The sequence below is a fragment of the Myxine glutinosa genome, chromosome 1, assembly GCF_964187855.1.
Source record: "Myxine glutinosa chromosome 1, kmMyxGlut1.1, whole genome shotgun sequence".
NCBI classification, from domain to species: domain Eukaryota; kingdom Metazoa; phylum Chordata; class Myxini; order Myxiniformes; family Myxinidae; genus Myxine; species Myxine glutinosa.
Genome location: NC_136261.1, coordinates 120,322,248 through 120,346,096, shown reverse-complemented (window position 1 = coordinate 120,346,096; position 23,849 = coordinate 120,322,248). Strand labels below are relative to the sequence as shown.

At 42.3% G+C, this 23,849-nt stretch overlaps 1 protein-coding gene across 1 annotated transcript in view; it reads left to right on the top strand.

Moving 5' to 3' along the window:
* LOC137427679 (transcriptional enhancer factor TEF-1) overlaps window positions 1-23,849 on the top strand; it is a gene marked incomplete in the record, with an annotated part of 364,907 nt that overhangs the window by 189,525 nt on the left and 151,533 nt on the right. The window contains 4 exon segments of the mRNA XM_078784851.1: window positions 3,737-3,801; window positions 7,588-7,650; window positions 7,760-7,822; window positions 10,555-10,602. Of these exon segments, the coding sequence (XP_078640977.1) occupies window positions 3,737-3,801; window positions 7,588-7,650; window positions 7,760-7,822; window positions 10,555-10,602 (239 nt within the window).

Below are 23,849 nucleotides of genomic sequence, written 5' to 3'. Positions count from 1 at the left end.
GAATGCGGCCTTCTTTCACCACCAGATTGCAGATCTCTGTCATTCTCTTCACACCCCAATTTCCCGCTGCCTTCAACATATCTCCCACAAGTCCCGTCGGCCCTCCCGCTTTTCTACTCTTCATTGCTTTTATCGCTTCCTCAACTTCCTTCTCGGTTATCTTCTCTGCCGGTCCTAAAACTGTGTTACTCTCCATGTTGCCATCCCATTCATTCTCTGCATTCAACAGTATTTCCATATATCTCTTCCAACTTCCTTTAATTCCATCTGGGTACACAACGATTTGTCCCACTTCATCCTTCAAGCAACTCACCCCCATCACATCACACCTCTCTTTCGCTATCTGCTTTGCAATCCTGAATACCGCTCTCTGACCCTCTTCCGAATCCAAGCGTTCTCCGAACATTTTCCTACATGCCTCCTGTGCCTTTGCTACCTCTTTCTTTGCAGCCTTCTTGGCTGCCTTATAACTTTCATGCTCTGCCATTTCTGCCCCCATACCCTTCGCCTTCTGCCACTCCTTGAACTTCTTCCTCTTCTCGTCAATCTTCTTTCCAACTTCATCATCCCACCACCATGTTTCCGAGTGCCTCGGTTGTCCTTTTGTCCATCCACATACCTCACCAACGGCTCCCAACAGACTATCTTTCATTGACATCCAAAAACTTTCAAGCTCAACCACATCATCCTCCACCATACTCAGCCTCTCTTTTAATGCCTCCCTCACTGTCACCTCTTTCAACCTCCACACCTTCATTTTCGGTTGGTACTTCACCCGCCGAGCTCTCCTCGCACCTTTCACCCTTATGTCACAGACAACCAAGTGGTGCTGTGAAACAGCCTCCTCCCCCGGGATCACCTTTGTGTCCCGGAGGTGCCCCCTATCTCGCCGACGCACCAGCAGGTAGTCAACGGTTGTCGTCGACCCACCTGACGTGTATGTAACAAGCCTATTATCCTCTTTCTGGAACTGAGTATTACAAATCAACAAATCAGCTCCATCAGCAAACTCCAAAATCCTTTCACCTTCTCCATTTCTCACACCATATCCGTAACCCCTATGAACCCCCTCTAAACCGTCCATACTCCTTCCCACATGTCCATTTAGATCTCCTCCTACCACAACAACTTCCTCATCTTTCACGTTTTCCATCAGCTTCTCTATAGCACACCAGAACTTGTCCTCTTCATCGCTCCGACCAACCTGCGGAGCATATCCCGAGATGACGTTCACCAAGAGCTTTCCAATCATCATTTTCACCATCACCAACCTTTCACTCACTCTAGTCACACTCACCACACTGTCTACAAACTCCTCAGTAAACAGGACACCAACACCATTCACGCCCTCTGGGCACCCTTGCCATACAAACTTGTATTTCTGTCCCTGCCTACCCTTCACCATTCTCACACCACTTCCCTTCCATCTCGTCTCCTGCACACAACATATGTCCACTCTTCTTCTGACCAATACTTCCACCACTTCTCCTGATCTCCCTGTCATTGTCCCTACATTCCATGTCCCAAATCTCAGAAACCGATCTCCATGTCGGGTATCAGACGTTTCGTCGTCATAAATGGAATGATTTCCACCTTTGCTTCGATCGGGTTCCCCACCTTGAGTTTTGACGAGAGGGAGTGGGGTGCCCCACGCGGTACTTTGGGCTGTACCCTGCCCATATGTAGTCGTAATTGTCATGGTTCTCTTTTTGAGGCAATGTTTTTATGGCCGGATGCCCTGCCTGACGCCAACCCTTTTAGTCGCCTCTTACCGAGCGATAAGGTTATTGGAGCATGGAATGAAAGTCTTGGAAAGGGTGTTGGAGAGGAGGATAAGGAAGAAAGTGAAGATCGACGAAATGCAGTTTGGATTCATGCCAGGAAGAGGAACGACAGACGTGCTTTTCATTGTGAGGCAGTTGCAGGAGAAGTACATGGAGAAGAGGAAGAAGTTGTTTCTTGGGTTTGTTGATCTGGAGAAAGCATTCGATAGGGTACCACGCAAAGTATTGACATGGGCATTGAGGAAGTTAGGAGTGGAGGAATGGTTGATCAGAGTAGTGATGGCATTGTACAAAAGAGCGCGCACAGCTGTAAGGACGAAGGACGGGAACAGTGGTGAGTTTGAGGTGAAGTTGGGAGTGCATCAGTGGTCGGTACTAAGTCCACTCCTATTTGTAGCTGTGATGGAGGTGCTGGCTCAGAACGTAAAGGAGGGTTTACCGTGGGAGTTGTTGTATGCAGATGATCTGGTGTTGAATGTGGAAAGTATGGATGGACTGAAGGAAAAGATGAACACGTGGAAGGAATGTATGGAGACAAAAGGTCTGAAGGTGAATATCGGAAAGACGAAGGTGATGGCAAGTGGTAAAGCATGTGGTGAGGTGGAAAGAACTGGGAAGTGGCCCTGTGCTGTGTGTAGGAAGGGTGTCGGAGTGAACTCCATTCAATGTACAATGTGCGCTGAGTGGGTTCATCAAAAATGTAGTGGTCTGAGAGGGTCATTAACCAGTGTGGCAGCTACATTCAAGTGTAAGGTGTGCACAGAGGGAGCTGCAGATGGAGGAGATGTTGAGTTGGATCTTGGAGACGGCGTGAAGCTGGAAGGTGTGAAAACATTTTGCTACCTCGGAGACATGCTGAATGGAGAAGGTGGATCAGACTCGGCAACGGTTGCTCGAGTGAGATGTGCATGGAAGAAGTTTCGGGAACTGAGTGGCGTGCTGATGATGAGGGGAGTGTCGTTGAAGCTGAAGGGAAAGGTGTATGCTGCATGTGTGAGAAGTGTTATGATTTATGGGAGCGAGACATGGGTAATGAACGTAGAGCAGCAACGAAGGTTGGAAAGGGTGGAAATGCGAATGGTTCGACGGATGTGCGGAGTATCGTTGAGAGAGAGGAAGACAAATGATGAATTGCGAAAGATGATGGGAATAGAGCCTGTGATTGATGCTGTGAAGAGGAACAGGTTGAGATGGTTTGGTCATGTGTTGAGGAAGGATGAAAGTGACTGGTTGAGAAGAGTGATGGAAATGAATGTAGAAGGAAGCAGAGGACGGGGAAGACCAAGAAAGACTTGGCTAAAGATGGTGGAAGAAGAAATGCGGGCAAGGGGGTTAACAAGGAGAGATGCAGAAAATAGGGCAAAATGGAGAAGATTGTCATGGGGACCGCAAGGCTAACCCCCGCTCTAGCAGGGAAAATGGCCTTTTAAAATGCATGTTGTTGTTACGACATGCAGGGATACGGTATACCTATTCTAAACCAGGGTACACACCGGGTCTGTCTGTCTACAAAGAAGTGAATTCTTACAAATGTTTTTGTGAGGCTCACTTGGCTACACCTGGGTGGGTTTGAGGTTAGCGGAGTAGCAGCTCTTCCAGAAACCAAATTAATCTTATCTAGGTTCCTCTGATGACTCTATCTTCACTCTTTGCTTAACCGGGTTCATTCTGATGACTCCAATGCAGTATTTGGTCTTTCATTTGTACTATCTTCATCTATATTATACTCAACCCAGCTTTGCTTTTGATGGGATCTGGTGTTGTTTTTTTGGCTTACTGGAAGATTTTGGGATCTGGTGTTGTTGTTTTTTGCTTACTGGATGAGTTTTTTTTTATACGAGTATTTGCAAATCCAGAGAGAACAATGACTTTTGTCTGTCCATTGCTTATTATATCAAGGAGTGCCATATAAAGGTATTCTGTTTTCTGTTATCTCCTTCTGGTCCTGGCAGGTCGCAACGAACTTATAGCACGATATATCAAGCTTCGGACGGGGAAGACTCGAACACGCAAACAGGTAGGTTCTGCTCTTTGGTCATCATCAAGTAATGCCTTTCGAAAAGCTGAGGATAATGGGGAAAATATCTAGATTGATATAAGCACTCAGCCCAAGTATGTTAAAAGTGTGTTGACTGCATTAATAAATAGATGTAATTCAGACAAAGGATCAAGCGTATTTTGTTTAATAATTCCGTAAATACGTAAATGCACTTGAGCTGTGTTCAGACCGAGGTAGTTTTATGCAGATAGTATGTACAATGTTAAAAGAGCCTGAATTGAATCATTGTTTTGATCATCCTGATCTGTAAGAACTTTGTGGTCTTGCAACTAGCTTGAAAGCTTTAGGGTTATGATAACTCCATCAGTTCTCCAAAAATAAGTGAAAGATCAATTATTTTATTTGCATTTTGTCTTTGCCAAACAAACCCAACAATATTTAGCTCAGATGGAGACAAACCCAAAATTGCAGTTTTATGTCATGACAGAGAATTACATTTTTGTTAAAACAGAAAATAAGAATTTGTTAGCTGAAAATGTTTTTTGGAAAAATGTTTTCAAAAACCAATGGTCTTAAAGGGGAACACAAATGCTCAGACCACCTCGATGAACACAAATGCTCAGACCACCTCGATGCTAATCTATCCCTTGATACCCTACAAAATAGATATAATGTGTCTTTTCCGATTTGCGATTTATAAAATCGGTAATATTGCGATTAAAAGTCGAAACCTTCTTCACGACTACTCGTGACATCTAGTGAAAGTGACGTCCACTTCCGTATTGTCTATGGATAACATCAAGGAATGATTTAACTCAAATTGCAAATCATTTTCAAATTTCTACAAACAGGCCTTATTGATGCATACTTGGTGGTTGTAGTAATACAAATCGAGATGGTTTCATGCTACATCAATAGCCGAAAGATCCGAGGGTTGCCAGAAATTGGACAAGATTTGTCCGAAATACGCGAATGTGGATCGGGCTGAGCCTACAAGATGTTCGGTTTGGTGTTCGGACCATTTTACAGAGAAATGTTATGAAACAAACAACAGAGATGATGGGATCTGGTGATCATCCTGGAGATCTTGTGGTTATCCTCCACGATTGAGAGAGGATGCCACCCTCACGATTAAGCATAATAAACAACTGTCACACAAAACTGTAACACCTTCCCTGCCAAGCTACCAGCACATGCGCATGGGCGATGTGAGGGGTGAATCAAACACCTGTGTTGGCCTGCAAGGGACCGATCTCACCTTGCCACCACCCTACCTCCCCCCTCCACTGCGTTGGGACATCGACACGGCACAGACACGAAACTGCCATCACTCGAAACTGCAACACCATCTCTGCCGAGCTACCAGCATATGGATACAGGAGATTTGATTGGTGAATCAAACACCTGTGTTGGCCTGCCGGTGGCCGATCTCACCTTGCTAGATGTGTTGGCTAACATCCCCACCACCTTGTCCTATGCATCTGAAGAGCTCAAAAACCATAGCTAGCAATACCCACGACAGCTGCACACCCCTCCACCCCCTTCACCACTCCCCCCACCCCCTCCACCACACACCCCTCGTTCCCTCCTCCACCATCCCCCATCAATCATCACGCTCACAATACTCACCACCATCCCACACAAGCATCCAGACAAACATAATCTTTAAATTGATTTTCATTCTGAAAGAGAGGAGATTTAATGTAATGATGTTCCTGTTCCATGTGTGTGTTTGGTTCCGTGTTTTGTGAAATAATATATATGCTCTTGCAACACGAGCGGGATCACATGAGATCTCGCGAGATTATGCCACAGCGTAGGCCTGACGAATAAGGCGGTAATCTTATACCACCCCACACACTCCTCCATCACTCCCCCACAGTCCCCCATCATCCATCACCCCACAATACCTACCACCATCCCACCCCCTCCACACCCTCCCGTCGTGACCGTGCCATATGTCTTCTGGAGTAATATAACTGATTTGTCAATTAATAGAAAATCCTTAAAAAATCGTCAATTGAATGGGAAAACAAACCGACTAATCTGTAATGAACATTCGACTGGCATTTTCATCTGCGCCACCAACACTGTGATCTTCACTAACACCATCTTCATCTGATTCGCTTGTACAAAGCTCAAAAAGATACGGCTCTACAATTCCGGCAAAAGTGTTTCCATCACTAATTTTGTCTTCAATAGTTTCTTCAAAATCCCACTGATCAGTTTCAACATTCTGAAAAACTTCAGAGTTGCTAATGACAGTGAAATCAGTATAGGAATCTAAGCTCGTAATGCACGGTTTCTCTATGTAAATGCCATTTCGATCAAAGTGATATCATTATGTGACATCATTAGCAAAATCGGAAATCGACACTCAAGGACTATTTTCGACACTTTCTGTTTGGCAAAAAAATTCAAACAAAAACTCCCCTTCAAATTAGACCGTGATTAATGATTTTCAATGGTTTTCAGAAAAAAAAATTGCGTTTGTTTTCTCCTTTAACCTCATGGTGAAGCTAGTGTGTAATTCAAGGAGAAGGACATTATTCGACAACATACAAATCAATGCAATTATGGCTGAGTTTGAACCACAGATCCCACAAGAATGAGCCATGTGCTTATGCGAGAGTGCCAAACACATGAGCATTCTTTATTTTGAATTGGCATCCAAAAATATTCTGCATACAGTTCAAGCACATTACATGGTATATTTTGGTATATTCTGCATTGACATAATGCAAAAGTGCTTTGTCTGTAAACTCTTGTGAAGAAGTGAATGTTGTATTCCAAAACTGGCAGGCTGTCAAAAAATAATCATCAGTAATGTCTATTTCTTCATCGAAATCTTTATTCTTTACTGTATCGTTACTGAATCTTCATTCAGTTTTGTATTCAACATTAAATATCCTTGTATTGTCGATTCTCATTTGCAATTGATATTGAAAGAACAAAAGGAGTAAAAGGGGTGATTTTTAAAACACTTTTATTTTCCATCAGCAAAAAATAATAATCTTTCTCTGTAAATAGGTGTGAACATCCTCAACCTTGAGTATGATGACATCACACAGGTGTCTTGCACCACCAAGGCTGGCACATTATATTTTTCCCTTTTTTCACTTCATCCTTCCTCCTCTGGAGCTTTTATTAATCTCACAAAAACTTTATGTTCGTGGAAAATCTTTTTGTTAGGTCAGAATTTATTTTTAAGTACTACATTGGCTTTATTCACAGATTTTTTTTTCTTCTTATATTTGGCAGACATTATGGTAGCCTGACATGATTTTCACAATGACAATGTTATCCATAAAATACAAAATCTTACATTTAAGCAGCCGCTTGATTTGTGTGTTTGTAAACCTTAATGTAATGCATTGGTTGATGCTGCATCTAATTGTTGATAAAAAAATGAAAATTATTTTCTCACTTTAATTGTTAGTTTAAAGCTCTCCAGATATTTGTGGAGGTCAGTATCACAAGGGTCTGTTGACAAGAGAGATTCCTAAGCAAAAGATGGCTTGACCTTGAGTAACTGCACTCGTATTTTCGCACTCGTCTTTTCGGACTCGTCTGGATAGCAAGGCGATTGAATGATTTTAGTTTTGGTTCCTACTTTAAGTGAGAGCACTCATTTTACTAGACTAACATTGAGCCAATGTGTATGAAATAGCTGACGTACTCATAGTTCATACAAGCATATATTTAACACTGTAATTAAAACATACAGATAAGAAACGGGGACAGAGGATGTGAGGGATTGGTGTGTTATGCCTACTGTCTATTCCAACCCACCTGGTGCTGTAGGTGTCTAGCCACATACAGGTCCTGGCACGGAAGAAAGTGCGTGAACTGCAGGCCAGCATCAAGGTGGGTGAACCTCCTGAATGGAAACGCCCTGCTTCGGCATGCCGCGTGGCTGTTGCCATCTCCGCCTCGTTTTGTCTGCCTCTTCCCTCCTTTCCCCTCCTCCTTGCAGGTATCTAGTCATATTCAGGTGCTTGCCCGGCGGAAAGCACGTGAAATTCAGGCCAAGCTAAAGGTACGCTTCTGGGGCTTGGAAGCATTGCCTCAGCTTCCTGTTTGGCTTTGGGCCTTGGGGCCTTGGCTGATACTAACCCTGCTGCAAAATGGTGCTGCCTTTTTCTAACCACAACTAGTATGCCAAAGCTCATTTCGCTTTTTTGTTTTGCTTGCATCATTAACAGCAAAAAAAACTCATTAAAAAAACAATAATAGAAAGGAAGGTTGACTCAATTCAATGTGTCATCTCAAATTGCTAACATGCCTCACGACCTTCGAAGGCCTTGCTGCTCAAAGGAAAAATGGCTTTCACCAACAATGCCATTTAATGATATGAATGTCCACAATGTTTTAATTGACACAGATGGCAATGACTCCCAGTTCAGCCATCGGAACTGTACACAAACTGAATTTGTCCGTGGTAGTTATAAGGACTCCTTGCTTAACAATCCAATTAGCATCCCACATGCCTTCTGCCATGATCAATTATCTAGTTACCCACTGAGTTAACAGATACATCCACAAATATGTAACACCCTGGGGATTCTGAAGAAGAAAAAGGTTAGAGAATTTGAGTTGTAAGATTCGATTCTTTACAAATTCTTTTCAGAGGTGCAGCTCTTTTTGTTGAGAAAATATAATTCGGAATTTTTGGGAAATCTGTAGAATTTCGTTTTGTTTTGTACATAAATGCTCATTGCTCTATTGTCAAACCAAAATTTCTCAAGCCATCATGCTGTGTGAAAATTTTAGTCTCGAGTAATCTCAAGAAATTTATGTGCATTTGAAGTCAAAGGATTCTAGGAAATGAAATGTGCACTTGAACACAGCTTCAATGCCAAATCTTTTGCGGTAGTCAAACTTTCCAGTTTGAAAGGCTTGAGGTTCAAGATTGTTGCCAAATCATCCATGGCATGAAGCTGTGTGTTGCATGTACGCCTAACTGTGTCCATAGCATGCATGTCAGGCTGAGGCTCTGGGGCAGATTTAACATGCAAGCAGTGCATGCTTTTGAACTCGACCAACATTGCCGGAATGCTGGAAGATCTCGCTGCAATTGCTACTAATGCTTAAGGAAACTTTGTAGTAAGAATTTTGAAACTCGGTGTTAATTGAAGCGGGTGCTTCACCTGAGAAAAGCAGCTTTATCTACTCTACTTTATCTTTAACTACATAGTGGAAGATACCAATCAGATGTTTGGCGTATTGCAGTAAGTAGGGCTGTGTTGAGATTAAAATTAGGGCCTGTAAGGTAATTATAAAGATCCCTGAAAAATAAAATGACTAAAACAGTTGACAAACCATTAAAGATTTACAATATTTGGCAAAATGGCATTTCTTTCACAACTGGAAACCATTATTTCTGTCATTTCTCCTGGAAATCTGGCACCTGTTGGTGTTACCAACAAACTGAGATACATCCTTAGCTTAGAAATTTTAATTGCATGTTTCATCCTGCTTCACAGCACTGACGATGAGAAAATGCTTTCACAAGCATATATGTAGTCTCGGCAACGCCACATGCTTTTCTATAGCCAAAAATGTCAAAATACAATATTATTACCTCCACCACCAAAAGGTGGGTGGAGGTTATTTTTTTCACCCCTGTCTGTTGTCTGTCTGTCTGTTTCTCTGTAAACGATATCTCAAAAAGTTGTGGACAGATTCAGATGAAATTTGGTGGGTAGGTTGGGTGTGTGATAAGGACTAAATGATTAGATTTTGGTGAAGATCTGGATCTGGATACTACAAGTTTTTACGTGATTCTTCACCATTGAGAGGTAGGGCCAAAAACTATATACAGTATAGCACAATATCTCAATAAGTTGTAGATTTTGGAGGTCTGTATCCAGGTCTGGCCTATCAGTAGGATACAAAGCGTATTGATCAGCCTTTTTGAGGTACAGTATGCGCTCTACCGAGTGCCTTTCTCCTTAATTTTGTTATTATTACTCAACATTATCAGTTCGTCTTCACATAAATTATCTTTGATTGCAAGAGACCATCTACTTATTACGTGTGCAAAATGGTGGAATTTTGATATCCTCTTTCCCATGCATTCCATTCTTTCTCCTTTACCTTCCTTCCTTCCCTCTACACCCAAACACATTTTCGATTTCATCCCCAACCTCTTTTCCCCACTGTTTTACCATCCATTTTCTCTCCAATTCTACCCTTTTCTCTTTCTTTTCACAATTTTCTCTTTCATTCTCAAAGCTCTCCATCTGCATATGTAATGTGTAGATGGTGCATAACTTTGTTTATCCAGGGTTGACAAGTGCATGTTGGAAGTGTCGAAAGAAATTAAAAACCTGCTGAGATTGGGAAAAAGTTAATTGTTGTGATAATGCCAGATACTGACTTGGCTTGCCAGGGGAGCTGTTTGCCATAGGGTCAGGAATGTCCTCATGTGCAACCTACTGCTCCATTCTGCCGTCGCTTGCTTGGCATGCTCGGAGATAGTTGAATGTTTAAGAGAGGGATGCATGGCCAGTCCTGGGATGTGGCTAATATGCTTTGCTTTGCGGCTGCAGGCACTTTGCCTTTTAACACATTGCACTAGTAAATTTAGAACATTGAAACTTGCAGAGGGGATTTCTTTTCTTCCCTGTTCTTCTGTTCCAACTTAATTTTCACCTTCTTTTCAGTCAATTTTCCTCTTTTTTTTTTTGAAAATCCCTTTTCCCTTTTTGACCAACCCTTGCTTTAATCATGTGCTTTTTTTGTTTCTATGTTTTATTCAATATTCAGTACATTCCGATTGATGTCATAACACTTTACATCAGAACACAGGGCCAGGTAAATTGGGGGAACCTTTCATCATTGAAACGTGACTGAAAATTGATTGTGTGTGTTTTTGTATGTGTATATGTATGTACGTACATATGCATGTATGTATGTATGTATGTATGTATGTATGTATGTACCTTATGTATGCATGTATGTATGTATGTTCATATGTATGCATGTATGTAAGTACACACTCACAAACATATATATATATATATATATATATATACATACACACGAGCATCGACATTAACGCCCCCTGGGGCGTCGTGTCCATCTCGGCCCGCCTTCAGTGGGCAAATTAAAATGGTGATATTATATATATATACATGCAATCTGCTTCATTATAAGATACACACCCATTGACACATCTGCCCATTTCTAGGACGGAAGTCTCTCTCAATTGGCATACTTGCCATACTTGCTAAGTGTGGGTTGGCCAGAGAGCTGAGGCAGGAATTTTGAATTTGGTCAGTGTGTCGCCAATAACTAACCAATTCCTCCTGATGAACACTGTGTATCATGATCTGTAACATTCACCAACAAATGTCTGTTTAAGGGATTGCACACTTTACGATACAAAGCACTCCCTGCAAAACACCCACTTGACAGTTTATAGTCTGTCCAAGAATTAAACCCAGGTTAGACAGCTCAAAGGTAAGTGCACTACCTCAGTACCATATTGTTGCAGTGTTTGCATATGTGTGTGTATGTGTGTATGTATGTATCTACAGTATATATTATCAGTGATTACAGTCATATGTGTTCATTATTGTAAATTAACAGCCTTTATACATGCACGTGAAACAAACTGCTTTGGTAAATAATAAGAACAGTGTCATTTTATAGTATCAGTCGATACTTTGTGTGTCTGACCCTTTGCCTTCTTGAGTGCCATCATCTTCCTGTATAGTGTATATCAATGAAGTACTCTTACAGGAATATTGTGTCAAATATCTTATAGTACATTCCACCATTCTGTAAGGTTAGTTGGAGTACTCTTGTCCTTCTCTGTATTCAGGTAATCTCATATTGGCTCGATTGGACTCGTGTCTTGACTTTGGCGTGGCCATTCTAACAGTTGGAGCACACCAGCTGTAACCCAAATAATATTTTACAATATCGGAAGTGTAGTTTCGATCATTATCTTGTTAGAAAATGAATCGTCTTGCGATTAAACAATTTCCACAAGGAACTGCATGGTGCTGCAGTATCTGCTTGTACTTCTCTTTAGGTAGCGTCCCATTGATTTTAATAGGGTTTCCAACACCAAAAGCTGATATACAACCCCAGACAGTCACAGCACCTCCCTTGCGTTTAACAGTAGACAGCCAACATTGCTTGTTGTAACGTTCTCCAGGTCTTTGGTCCACAAATTGGCGTCCAACAAGTTCAAACTTCAATTCATCAGACCAGAGTACCCTATTCCATTGTACAGTCACACAATCTTGGTGGTGCCTTGCACATTTGAGTCTTTTCACCTTATTCTGTGGTTTCAGCAGTGGTTTGATTGCTGCAGTGGTTTGATTGTAACAATTTTTTTAATTGTTACAAAATAATTAAAAGTGAAATGCAGAAATATCTAATTTACATAAGTACTCAAACCCCTGAGTCAATACCTCGCAGAAGCGCCTTTAGTAGTGATTACAGCTTTGAGTCTTCTTGGGTATGTCTGTATCATCTTTGCACATCTGTATTTCGGGAGTTTCTCCCATTCTTCCTTGCTGATTTGCTCAGCTTTGTCAAGTTGGATGGGGGGCATCAGTGAACAGCAATCTTCAGGTCTTTCCACAGATTCTCAATGGGATTTAAGTCTGGGCTTTGGCTGGGGCACTCGAGGACTTACACGTTCTTGTTCTGAAGCCTTTCTATTGTTGCTTTGGCTGTATGCTAGGGGTCATTGTCAAGATAAATCTTTGCCGCAGTCTAAGGTCTTTTTCACTCTGAAGCAGGTTCTCCTCAAGGATTTGCCTGTATTTGGCTGCATTCATTGTTCCCTCTATCATTACATGTCTCCCAATCCCTGCTTCTGAAAAGTCATTGCGTTTCCACGAGTCATAACGCTTTGTATTCAGGCCAAAGAGTTCAATTTTCGCCTCATCAGACCACATAAGCTTTTGCCTCAGGCTCTGTCAGTCTTTCACGTGCCTTTTTGCAAACTCCAAGCATGCTGTCATGAGACTTTTTCTCAGGAGTGTCTTCCTTCTGGCCACTCTCCCATATAGCCTAGATTTGTGGTGCTGCACAGACTGTTGTTCTTCCGGAAGGTTCTCCCGTCTCAGCCAAGGAACTCTGTAGTTCTGTCAGAATGGTCAATGGGTCCTTGGTCACCTCCCTGACCAAGGTCATTCTTGCCCAGTTGCTCAGTTTGGTCAGACGGCCAGCTCTAGGAAGAGTCTGTGTAGTTCATATTCTTTCCATTTCCTAATGATGGAGCTTCACTGTGCCCTGGGGAACTTTCAACAACAGAAATTGTTTTATAACCTTCCCCAGATATATACCTCATCACAATTCTATCTCGGAGTTCTACGGACAGTTACTTGGACTTTATGATAGAGTTTCTGCTCTGATGTGCACTGTAAACTGTGGGACCTTATATAGAAAGGTGTGTTTCTTTCTAAATCATGTCAAACCAATTGAATTGGCCACAGGTGGACTTCAAACAAGTTATAGAGACATCTCAAGGATCATCAAAGGAAATTGGATGCACCTGAGCTCATTTTAGAGTGTCATAGCAAAGGGGTTGAATACTTATTGACTCAAGACATTTGAGCTTTTAATTTTTAATTATTTTGTAAAAAAATTCTAAAAATAAAATTAATTCCACTTTGACATTATGGGGTATTATGTGTAGATCAGTGACATAAAGTCTCAATTTAATGCATTTAAAATTCAGGCTGTAACACAACAAAATGTGAAAAAGTCAAGGGGTGTGAATACTTTCTGAAGGCACTGTACAGAAGGAAACTCTCATGAGGGAAAACTGGAAATTTGGAGGAGTACTTTGGGTGGGGTGTGAGGGGGTAACGATTGCAGAAATGATCATGATTTTGGATTGGGTTTGATCTGAGATAGTGGTTAACCGTTGTTTTGAAGACCTGGAGGGAAGAATGAGATTGAAGAGAATGTGGACGTTGGTTCTACCCACAGGTGGGAAAAAGGGGAATGAATGAGTGGGGATGAGCAACGATCCTGGAATTAGGTAATTTCACCATGTGCTCACTGCAGAAATCCTGGGGATGTGTGGGGGTGGGGGGGGGGGGGGAGTGGGAGGGCTACGATGCACCGAAAGAGCAGACGGAGCAAGACCAGAAAGGAGGCAGTAAAGGGCAGAGAGACTACGGACCTGTCCGTGATGGGAAAGTGATAGGCCCATGGACTCAGCTTCATCGTGGGAAATTCCAATAATCTTGAAGGCCTTGGTTTTGACGGCATCAAGTTGAGCAAGATGTGAGGCAGGGGTATACGTCCACTTGCATCTTTATGTGTACTTCCATCCACACTTGGATCATGCTGCAGATATTACAGCCACATGTGTTGTTGCTTTTTTGGCATCATCATCGTCGTCATCATCATCATCGTCCTCATTGCCATTACAGTTTTCCTTCCAAAGTGTTTCCTTCCTTCCTTCATTTTCCTTCCTGCCAATGCAGAGCCTCTTCATCGGAGTTCCAAGATCTCAGCGATTGGCTATACGATCCTGCAAGCTACTGCGAGCAGATAACACTTGCCTATCTTTTCATTCTCTAATTAGTGGGGATACCTATTAGAATTTAATAATTCCCAAAGGCCGTTCAAATGCACTCCAAAACTGGTGGTTGGTCCTCACACGCGCAAAGACAAGAAGGCGGGAACACTTGCCTTCTAATTAAAATGGTTTATTAAAGCAATAAGGGAGGGAAGACGAGACACTAATTATGAATCAACGGACAGACCTGGTGCTCAAAAGACAATAAATTAGGGAGCTTAAGTACTTATGATACAAGTACAACTGAAGGACCTAACCCCATCCATGGCACCGATCACACACACACTTTCACACGAAGGAGAAACAAGTAATAACTTCAGGCTCTAACCACCCTCTGGTGTAGTCTCTAGCTCCAGTGCCGACCTCAAACCACAGCAAATGGTTTGAGCTCATTTGCCGAGATGAGCTCATTTGGACCGATCAACCTTGTAGGTTGCTGGATAATTCCCGTTCCACCACGAAGCAGAGAGTGAGGAGAAAAGGAGAGCAATGGCAACGAAGGGCACAACGAAGAACAAACCAACAATAACTTCTAGTGCATGAGCGTCCCCGACTTTTATCTTCCAGAGGGCCTGCCCTTCAGTGCACGTCTGACCTTCCAATTTGTGGACATCCACCTTAGGTGGTGTTCTCACAGCAGTGGGCCGCCTACTTTTAGGGTTTGACCGCGACACATCAGATAGTGGCGATACATCAGACCAGGGCCGTGTGAAGACCTCTATATGGACTCGCAGGCAATTATTGTAGCTGTGCACACAGCACTATATACACCCATATCCACTTACCTCTTGTCCAAGCCATGCCTGTAGACAGCTGATTTTACACGACACGTCCTTACACTATATTGTTCTATGATGGGCGGTCACTGCCTTCTCAGTGCACATATTAGGAACAACCTTCCTCTGACATGTCCCTCATACAGGGGTAAATCTTACCTACTGGAGCACATGGTCCATATTATTGTTAACACATTCTAGCAATGGATCCCCCCCGCCCCCCTCTCCAAGCAACAATAATTTGGAGGTTTCCCTATTATATAAATGTCTTTTCAGTCATTCAAATGCAAATCTATTATTTTTATGATCATAAAAAACTTTCTGTGATAAGACTTATGGAAGTAAGTTTCAAAGTTTAAAAGTGCGAAAACAGACCCTACCAACTATAGGTCAGTGAGGTTGCTTCTACTTACAAGCAAAATCATGGAATTTATCACTGCTTGTGATGTCAAGTCTTTACTATTTTCAATCAGTCTGACCTCTGACCATTAGTTTGGATTCTGTCCTGGTCACTTACCTCTGGACAGGCTTCTGTTCCTCTCTCAGCAATGGCTGGATGCCCTCAATCTCAAATAAGAGGTTAGGACTTCCTGTACATACCATATCTCTGGCATTTGACACAATCTGGCAGCCTGATTTGCCTGTCTGGCAGCTTGCCAAGCTCTCTGCTTGTGGCAGAGAAGGCTGCTTTCATTCCTGAACTTTTGACTTCCTTCACCCATGCAGTTAGCATGTTGCCATCAATGGAATTCCTTTTATCCCCTCTCCCAATGGAGTCTGAAGTTCATCAAGGCAGTGTTTTTGGCCTATTCCCTTTCCACTCATATAATAAAGCAGGACTGTCTCTGTCTGGCCGTCCCCAAACTACTCCCTCAGTTTTGGTAGCCCCGCTAAACTCTCTGTGGAAGATGTGGGTGTCCTAAGGTGGGTGGGAGGTTTCATAAATTTCTCAATACCATACAATTGTGCTTTTAGGTTTCCACCCCTACGAAGCTGCTCTCTCTCTCCGCATGTAAACACATTCACGGGTTCAGCATTCACTGTTTCGTCATTTCCTGCATGTGGAAATTTTCACTGGTTCAGTAATATCCCAATGCAAATGTGATTTTGAGTTTCCACCTGTACAAAGCTGCTATCTCTCTGCATTTAAACACATTCAAGGGTTCGACATTATCAGTTTCACCATTTACCGCACGTGGAGACATTCGCTGGTTCGGTAATATCTCAATAAAAATGAGATTTTACATTTCCACCTGAACGATCCTGAACGACGATCTTTCTCCACATGAAAACACATTCACGGCTGCAGCAATTTCTCAATACAATTGAGATTCTCGGTTTCCACCCGTGAGATGCCACAATATTTCGCTCACATTTGTGGATTCACCACTTTTAGTTTGGTCATTGACCGTGTATGGAAACATTACCCACCTTCTGGTGGGGTCAGCTGCAGTAAGTTTTTTGCCCAAGTAATTCACGAACCAGCTTTTCATGAGTGACATTTGACTGAAGGTGGCACAGGAATGTGGAATTTATTGGTTCATGGTTTGGCATTTACCGTTTCCACATTGTCTTTGCTTTTGAACACCCAAAGGTGCAACACATAACACAAGATCAAGGTGATGAGAGAAAAACAAAAGAAAAATTTTCTTGTCGCGAGGAAGCTCTGAAACTCAAAACAAACAAAGGCAGATATGGGATGATGCCGACAGGACACACAAACAAGTAAAAAACACCGAATCTCAGAAAAATAAGACAAAGTGCTGAGTTTAGAGAGAAAGAACTGGCCAGAGATACTGAAGCTCACAGAGAGGCAAGACAAAGTTCAAGCTTCAGAGAGAAAGAGCAGGCAAAAGACACAAGCTCACAGACAGAACAGACAAAGTTCAAGCTTCAATGAGGAAGAACAGCAAGAAACACTGAGGCTCACAGACCAAAACAAGAAGTTTGAGGCATTGTTTTAAAGCACAGGTACAAATGTCAGCCTATTTTCTTTATCTTCTGGGATGTTTCGTTTTGACGGTACAACCTCGTGAGAATGTCAAAGTCAGAAGCCTTGGCCAAGCGTCAGGTGTGCTTATATCTTCTTTATTTATGAGACATCCTACAGACATCCTACAAACACTGTAGTCCAGTTGCCAGGACATGAAACCTGGAAATTGTCAGTACTATAAGGTTTTTTGGTGGATTAGTAATGGTTAAGGGGTATATATGACAGAACCACCTCTTGCCGCTGCAGCAACTTTGGGGAATTCCCGTTATTTGCATAAATCCAAGATGGCCACCACCGACCTTGGTTCAAATAGAAAATCAGCAATAACTTTTGATAGAATCAAGCTAGAAGGATGATTTTGGTACCTACACATAGGTTTTCACACATGGCGGATGCAATGAAAGTGTCAAAAAAGTTTTTTGATGTTGCTAGACAACCATAATCCAAGATGGCCACTGTTTTGATGTGGCTAAATAGCTAATCGGCCATAACTTTTGATAGAATCATGCTAGAAGGTTGATTTTGGTATCTACCCATAGGTTTTCCCATATGGCAGAGGCAACAGAAGGCTCAAATTATGCTTTTCGTGTTGCTAGGCCCTTGCCAGGCCGCACATCAATTTCACACTGTCAGACTTTGTCCCATCTGTCACGATGACGCTCGTCCAACGGCAGACATTCTTCTCCGCATAACAAGCAGTGCAGCTTGAAGTTAAATGTCTTTAGTTGTGACCGCCGCTGCCTCACTGGTGGTTCACTTTGGGACCTTTCAGTTTTCTGCTTTTTAGTGGCGTCCCGTCCCCTATGTTCTTTCGATGTATATGACGCTACACAGGATACGTGACACCGCAGCTGTGGTGGGGGTTTAGTGGCTAATTTTGATTCAATCTCCAGATGCAAACCACCCCCCTTCTCTTTGCTCCTTTGGATGATGGTATTGAGTCCTCCATTGCCAATATTCCGCCACTTCGTAGAATTGCGTGTGGATTTACAATGGGCAAACAGGCAGTTCATGGTGTCATGGTGTCTCAAAGTTTCACACAACCTGAAACAGAAAAATATTTCATCTGTTAAGGAAGTTATCAGAATGTTGTTCACATAAAACGTGAAACAGAACATGATTTATTGGGTTAAGGAAGTTATCAGAATGTTATCAGAAGTTATAGCCGAATAGTTACTTCACCATATAAAACCAGTGGCCATCTTGGATTATTGTTTCCTAGCAACATGAAAACCATAATTTGAGCCTTCCATTGCCTCTGCCATATGGGAAAAGCTATGGGTAGATACCAAAATCAACCTTCTAGCATGATTCTATCAAAAGTTATGGCCGATTAGCTATTTCGCCAAATCAAAACAGCGGCCGTCTTGGATTATGTTTGTCTAGCAACATCAAAAACTTTTTTGACACTTTCATTGCATCCGCCATGTGTGAAAACCTATATGTAGGTACCAAAATCATCCTTGTAGCTTGATTCTATCAAAAGTTATTGCTGATTTTCTATTTGAACCAAGGTAGAAAATCAGCCATCTTGGATTTATGCAAATTACGGAAGTTCCCCAAAGTTGCTACAGCGGCAAGAGGTGGTTCTGTCATATATACCCTCTAACCTTTACAAATCCACCAAAAAAACATAGTACCAACAATTTCCGGGTTCACATAGGGTTTATCATAGGTGGCAACTGGACTACTGAGGCCAAAAACAGAAGCAATGTTGCTACAAATCCAACCCATGTGCAGCACTGCTACCTCGCTAGTCAATATATACCATGCAAAACACAGTGTGTGTTTGTACAGATGTCTGTCCTCCTTCATAAGGTCGATTTGAGTTCGGTCTTAAAGACCATTCTTTTAACACGACTGTGTTCACTACAGTCAAAAGACCTTGACGACCCAAAAGACCCAAAGGAAATTTCCAAAATCCAGGCTGACTGCACAAATGAACTCTTTTTTTTCTTCGCTTCTCCCATCTACTGAAGACTTTTAAGACCCAAAAGACCCTTAAATGCCCAAAATACCCAGGAGACCCAAAATACCCTCAAAACCCTTAAAGATCCTGAAGACCCAAAAAACCCAGAGCACTCAAAAGACCCAGATGACCCAAAGGACCCAAAATACCCAGAGGACCCAAAATAGCCATAAGACCCTGAGGATCCAAAATACCCCAAGGACCCCAAGGACCCAAAATACACAAAATACCCTGAGGACCCCAATAACCCAAAAGACACAGAAGGCCCAAAATAGCACAAGGACCCAAAGTACCCTGAGGATCCAAAAGACCCTGAGGCCTCAAAAGACCCCAAGGACATTGAAGAACCAAAAGAAGAGTAATTACGTCTCCTATTGGAATTGTAGATTCCAATCCGAGCCTCAAGGGTGGTGTGGAGAAGTAATTAAAAATAAATAACAATAAATACAAGACGAAGGGATGTGAAGTTCAATGCACATGATGTGCAACGCGCACAGAGTGAAATGAGTGTTCATTTATGTCTGTAGGATGTCTCATAAATAAAGAAGATATAAGCACACCTGACGCTTGGCCAAGGCTTCTGACTTTGGCATTCTCATGAGGTTGTACCGTCGAAACGAAACATCCCAGAAGATAAAGAAAATAGGCTGACATTTGTACCTGTGCTTTAAAACAACTAGCAACGGTGCCCGCCCTATGGGCGAGGCTTCAATTGGGAGGCCCAAATTAAAAGGCAAAGTATCAGAAATTGAAGGTTTATTTTATTTTAAATGATTCATATAAACATCCATCAAATCATATCACACGCAAATCATCAAAATCTAAACAGTATCTTTAGAATTTCAATAAAAGCCACATCACTGTTCATATCGGTAAATATTATTCCATTGTGTTTCAAATCGTGATCGATACACTATGATCGTGATGATCGTGATCGTGAATCGTGATCGATAATAGTGTTCACAAACGCTATGTCGTATGTACTCCCGATACGTGTACCAAATTCCCGATACGTGTAACTGTACCAAATCAACAGTTAAAAGGATTTTGAGCCGATAGCTGTTACGGCCTTGGCAAGATCGATGGAGACAGCGATCTGTTAGCATATTCACCGCCCAAATAGCTACGGGATGTGGAATTTTCTCATGTAGAGATTAAACGTTACGGCTGTTACGGCCTTGGCAAGATCGATGGAGACAGCGTTTATTATACTTTTAATGAAGGACACTGTGTCAAGCCCCAGTCCCCATCACGGATGGGGCTCAGCGGTTTACCCGAGCCTGACGGCAAAGGGCAAGGTACACGCTGGCCCGTCTAGTGTGGCGCGCGTGCGGCCCCGGACATCGAAGGGCATTAAACGTTCATTAAACATTAAACGTACATTAAACGTTCATTACAGGATTACGAAACGAAAAACAATACGAAATTACGTTTACACCGTCACGTCAAACACTACCGTGAACACATACATCGTCACAATGAGAACATCGTCACAATGGACGTTATGCGAACGTGAATGTTATGCGGGAGTCCAAACCTGAGAATTGTGGAGACTAAATCTGAAATTGGAAAAACTAAATAGCATATTTTACTCCTGGAGATCCCAGGATTACCCACACAAAATATCGTTTCGATCGGTTGAGCCGTTTTTGCGGTGCCTTCGAACAGACGGACAGACATTTGGTGAATTATAGTAAGATGCTTTTTCTTGCTACGAAACACATCTCCTTGGATTTTGAATAAAATAACTCCAACCCATCATTTTTGACTGACTTTTATACTAGTATAATATAAATGACCTCTGATGCTCTGAAAAACCCTCATCCTTTTTGCAGATGACTATCTTGTGCCATACAGTACCCCCATTCCTGGGCTAGCAGACAACAGTTGTCTCTCTCTGTCTCTCTGCTGATCTGGAAATAATTAGACTCGTCTGATAAATGGTACATGCCCTTCAATCCTGAAAAATATCACTTTCATCCTCTCGCTCCAGAAGTATCATCAAATGAACCCACCTATCTATTTAATTGGTCATCCACTGGAAGAAGTTCAGTCTCTTGAAATCCTAGGCCTCGCCATCATCTATAACCTTTCCTGGGTTGATGACAGTAAAGCTGGCTTTTAAAGCTAGCCACAGACAGACTGGGCATTCTCTGTTGATCCAAGTCTTTCTTTGGCAAGTCAGAGCTACTCTGAGTGCCCAAAACCCTTAAAAGTCGAACATCCAGAACATCCAATCGAACATCCAGTCGAACATCCAGTTGCTAAAAGGAGTACTGCTCTTCTGTATGGGCAGCCATGCCAGCATCACATCTGTCTCTCTTTGATCATGTAAAGCTCTCATAATTGTTGTAATATCCCATGATGAGATTAAAGTACAAGATTTGTTGCTTTCACATCACAGGCATGTCGGTGGTCTCTCTGTTTTTTTTTTTTATGACTTCTTGAGAATTTTATGACTGTATTGAGAATTACTTCTCCAATACTGCTTCCCCGTTCTCACAGCTCTCAGACCCTACCTTTATACTCCAGGATGCATACGTTCCTCCATCAACCTTCTCCTGGTTACATTTCCAAAATCCAGGCTGACTGCACAAATAAACTTTTATTCCTTTTAAGGAACTGCCCGGCATGAATGTGGCATCATTCTTCCACACTCAAGTCCTCCAATTCACGTCGGTTTGATGGAGGCAGAAACTCTTGTCTTAAGTGTTTCTCCAAACAAATGCTGTGGGGGATTTAGGTCCTGCCATTGGGAGGGCCATGCAAGGTGGGTAACTTCGTCCTTTTGCTCCTCAAACCACCTGATGAAACCCTGTGAATCGGAGCATTGTCGTCCTAAAAGACACCCCTCCTACCTAGAAGGGGAAGAAATGCTACACTACCGGTCAAAAGTTTTAGAACACCTCAATTTTTCCAGTTTTTATTGAAATTTAAGCAATTCAGGTCCAGTGAATGACCTGAAATGGTACAAAGGTAAGCATTAAACTGCTCGAGGTAAAAAAAAAGAAAAAGTTTAGGTTAGCAAAAACGGGAAAATAATGTAAATTGCACAGTTATATTGTAAAAAAAAAAAAAAGGCCTTCTTCAGGGAACAAGTAATGGGTTAACAACTTACAGCTGTTCTGCAGCAATGTAAGTAAATTAAGCCTTGAAAGTTGATGCAAACAATTCCTACAGGTGTCCCAACCTCTGCTGATTACTTGATTACAAACCCCCTGTCTGTATAAAAGCAGTATTGGAACAGACTGTTATTACACCCTCTGAAGCATTATTTGGACAATATTGCACTGCAGGAAGTAGTATATTGCTTTCAGGATGGCGAGAAAAAGGCAATTAACAAAGGAAGACAGACAGACTATTAGAACTGTTAAAAGTGTAGGTCTTTCCTTTCGAGAAATTGCAAAGAAAGCCAAGGTGTCAGTGAGTACAGTTTCCTACACCATCAAAAGGCACTTGGAAACTGGAGGAAACTCTGACAGGAAGATGTCTGGCAGACCCAAAGCCACAACAGAATCAGAAGACAAGTTTCTGAGAGTCAACAGCTTGCGTGATAGGCGGCTCACAGGACAACCGCTTCAAGCACAGCTTAACACTGGTCAAAGCAAGCAAGTCTCAGTTTCAACTGTGAAGAGAAGACTTCGAGCTGCAGGTTTGACAGGTCGAGTGGCAGTAAGAAAGCCATTGCTAAGATGGCAAAATAAGAATAAGAGGCTTGCCTGGGCCATGAAGCACCGTCAGTGGACTACTGAAGACTGGAAGAAGGTCTTATGAATCCAAATGGTTCTTTGGTTCTTTGGTTGAATTTCAAATTTCTAAATTTGAAATCTTTGGTTCATCACATAGGGTTTTTGTACGCCGTCAAGTAGACGAAAGGATGGTTCCTCAGTGTGTGACACCAACTGTCAAACATGGAGGAGGAAGCGTGATGGTCTGGGGTTCTTTTGCTGGATCCAGAGTCGGTGACTTGCACAGAGTGACTGGCACCCTGAACCAAAAGGGCTACCACAGCATTTTGCAGCACCATGCAATACCCTCTGGTATATGCCGAGTTGGTCAGGGGTTCATTCTACATCTACAGCAAGATAATGACCCTAAACACACCTCCAGGCTATGTCAAATCTACCTTTGAGGAAAAGAACAAGACGGTAGGCTTCAAATCATGGAATGGCCAGCACAGTCTCCAGACTTAAACCCCATCGAGCTGGTTTGGGATGAACTGGACAGAAGGGTGAAAGCAAAGCAACCTACAAGTGCAACGCATTTGTGGGAACTTCTGCAAGTGTTGGGAAGAACTTCCCAAACAATAATTGGTTTCCATTGTAGAAAGAATGCCACGAGTATGTTCGGTGGTTGTATCTGCAAAAGTTGGCTACTTTGCTGAGTTAAAAATTTAAGTTAAATTTTGTTAAACAAAATGATTCTGTGATTTCTTTTTTATTTCCAATTATTTATTTGTTCTATGCTTAATTTCAGAGTACAGTGAGACATTAAACTGCGTAAATTTCAATAAAAACTGGAAAAATTGAGGTGTTCTAAAACTTTTCCCCTGTAGTGTACATCATGGGATGCAGATGATCACTGAGGGAGGTAATGTTAGCGCTGCACCTACCCTGCCTTGAACGATTGGACCCAGGCCATGCCCGGAAAACGTGCCCACACCATTATGGAACTGCCAGAACCTTTTGCTGTTGGAACCATTCACTCGGGGCTGTAGAGCTCCCTGGGCTGTCGCCACACATGCACATGTCCATTCATCGAGAAAACAGT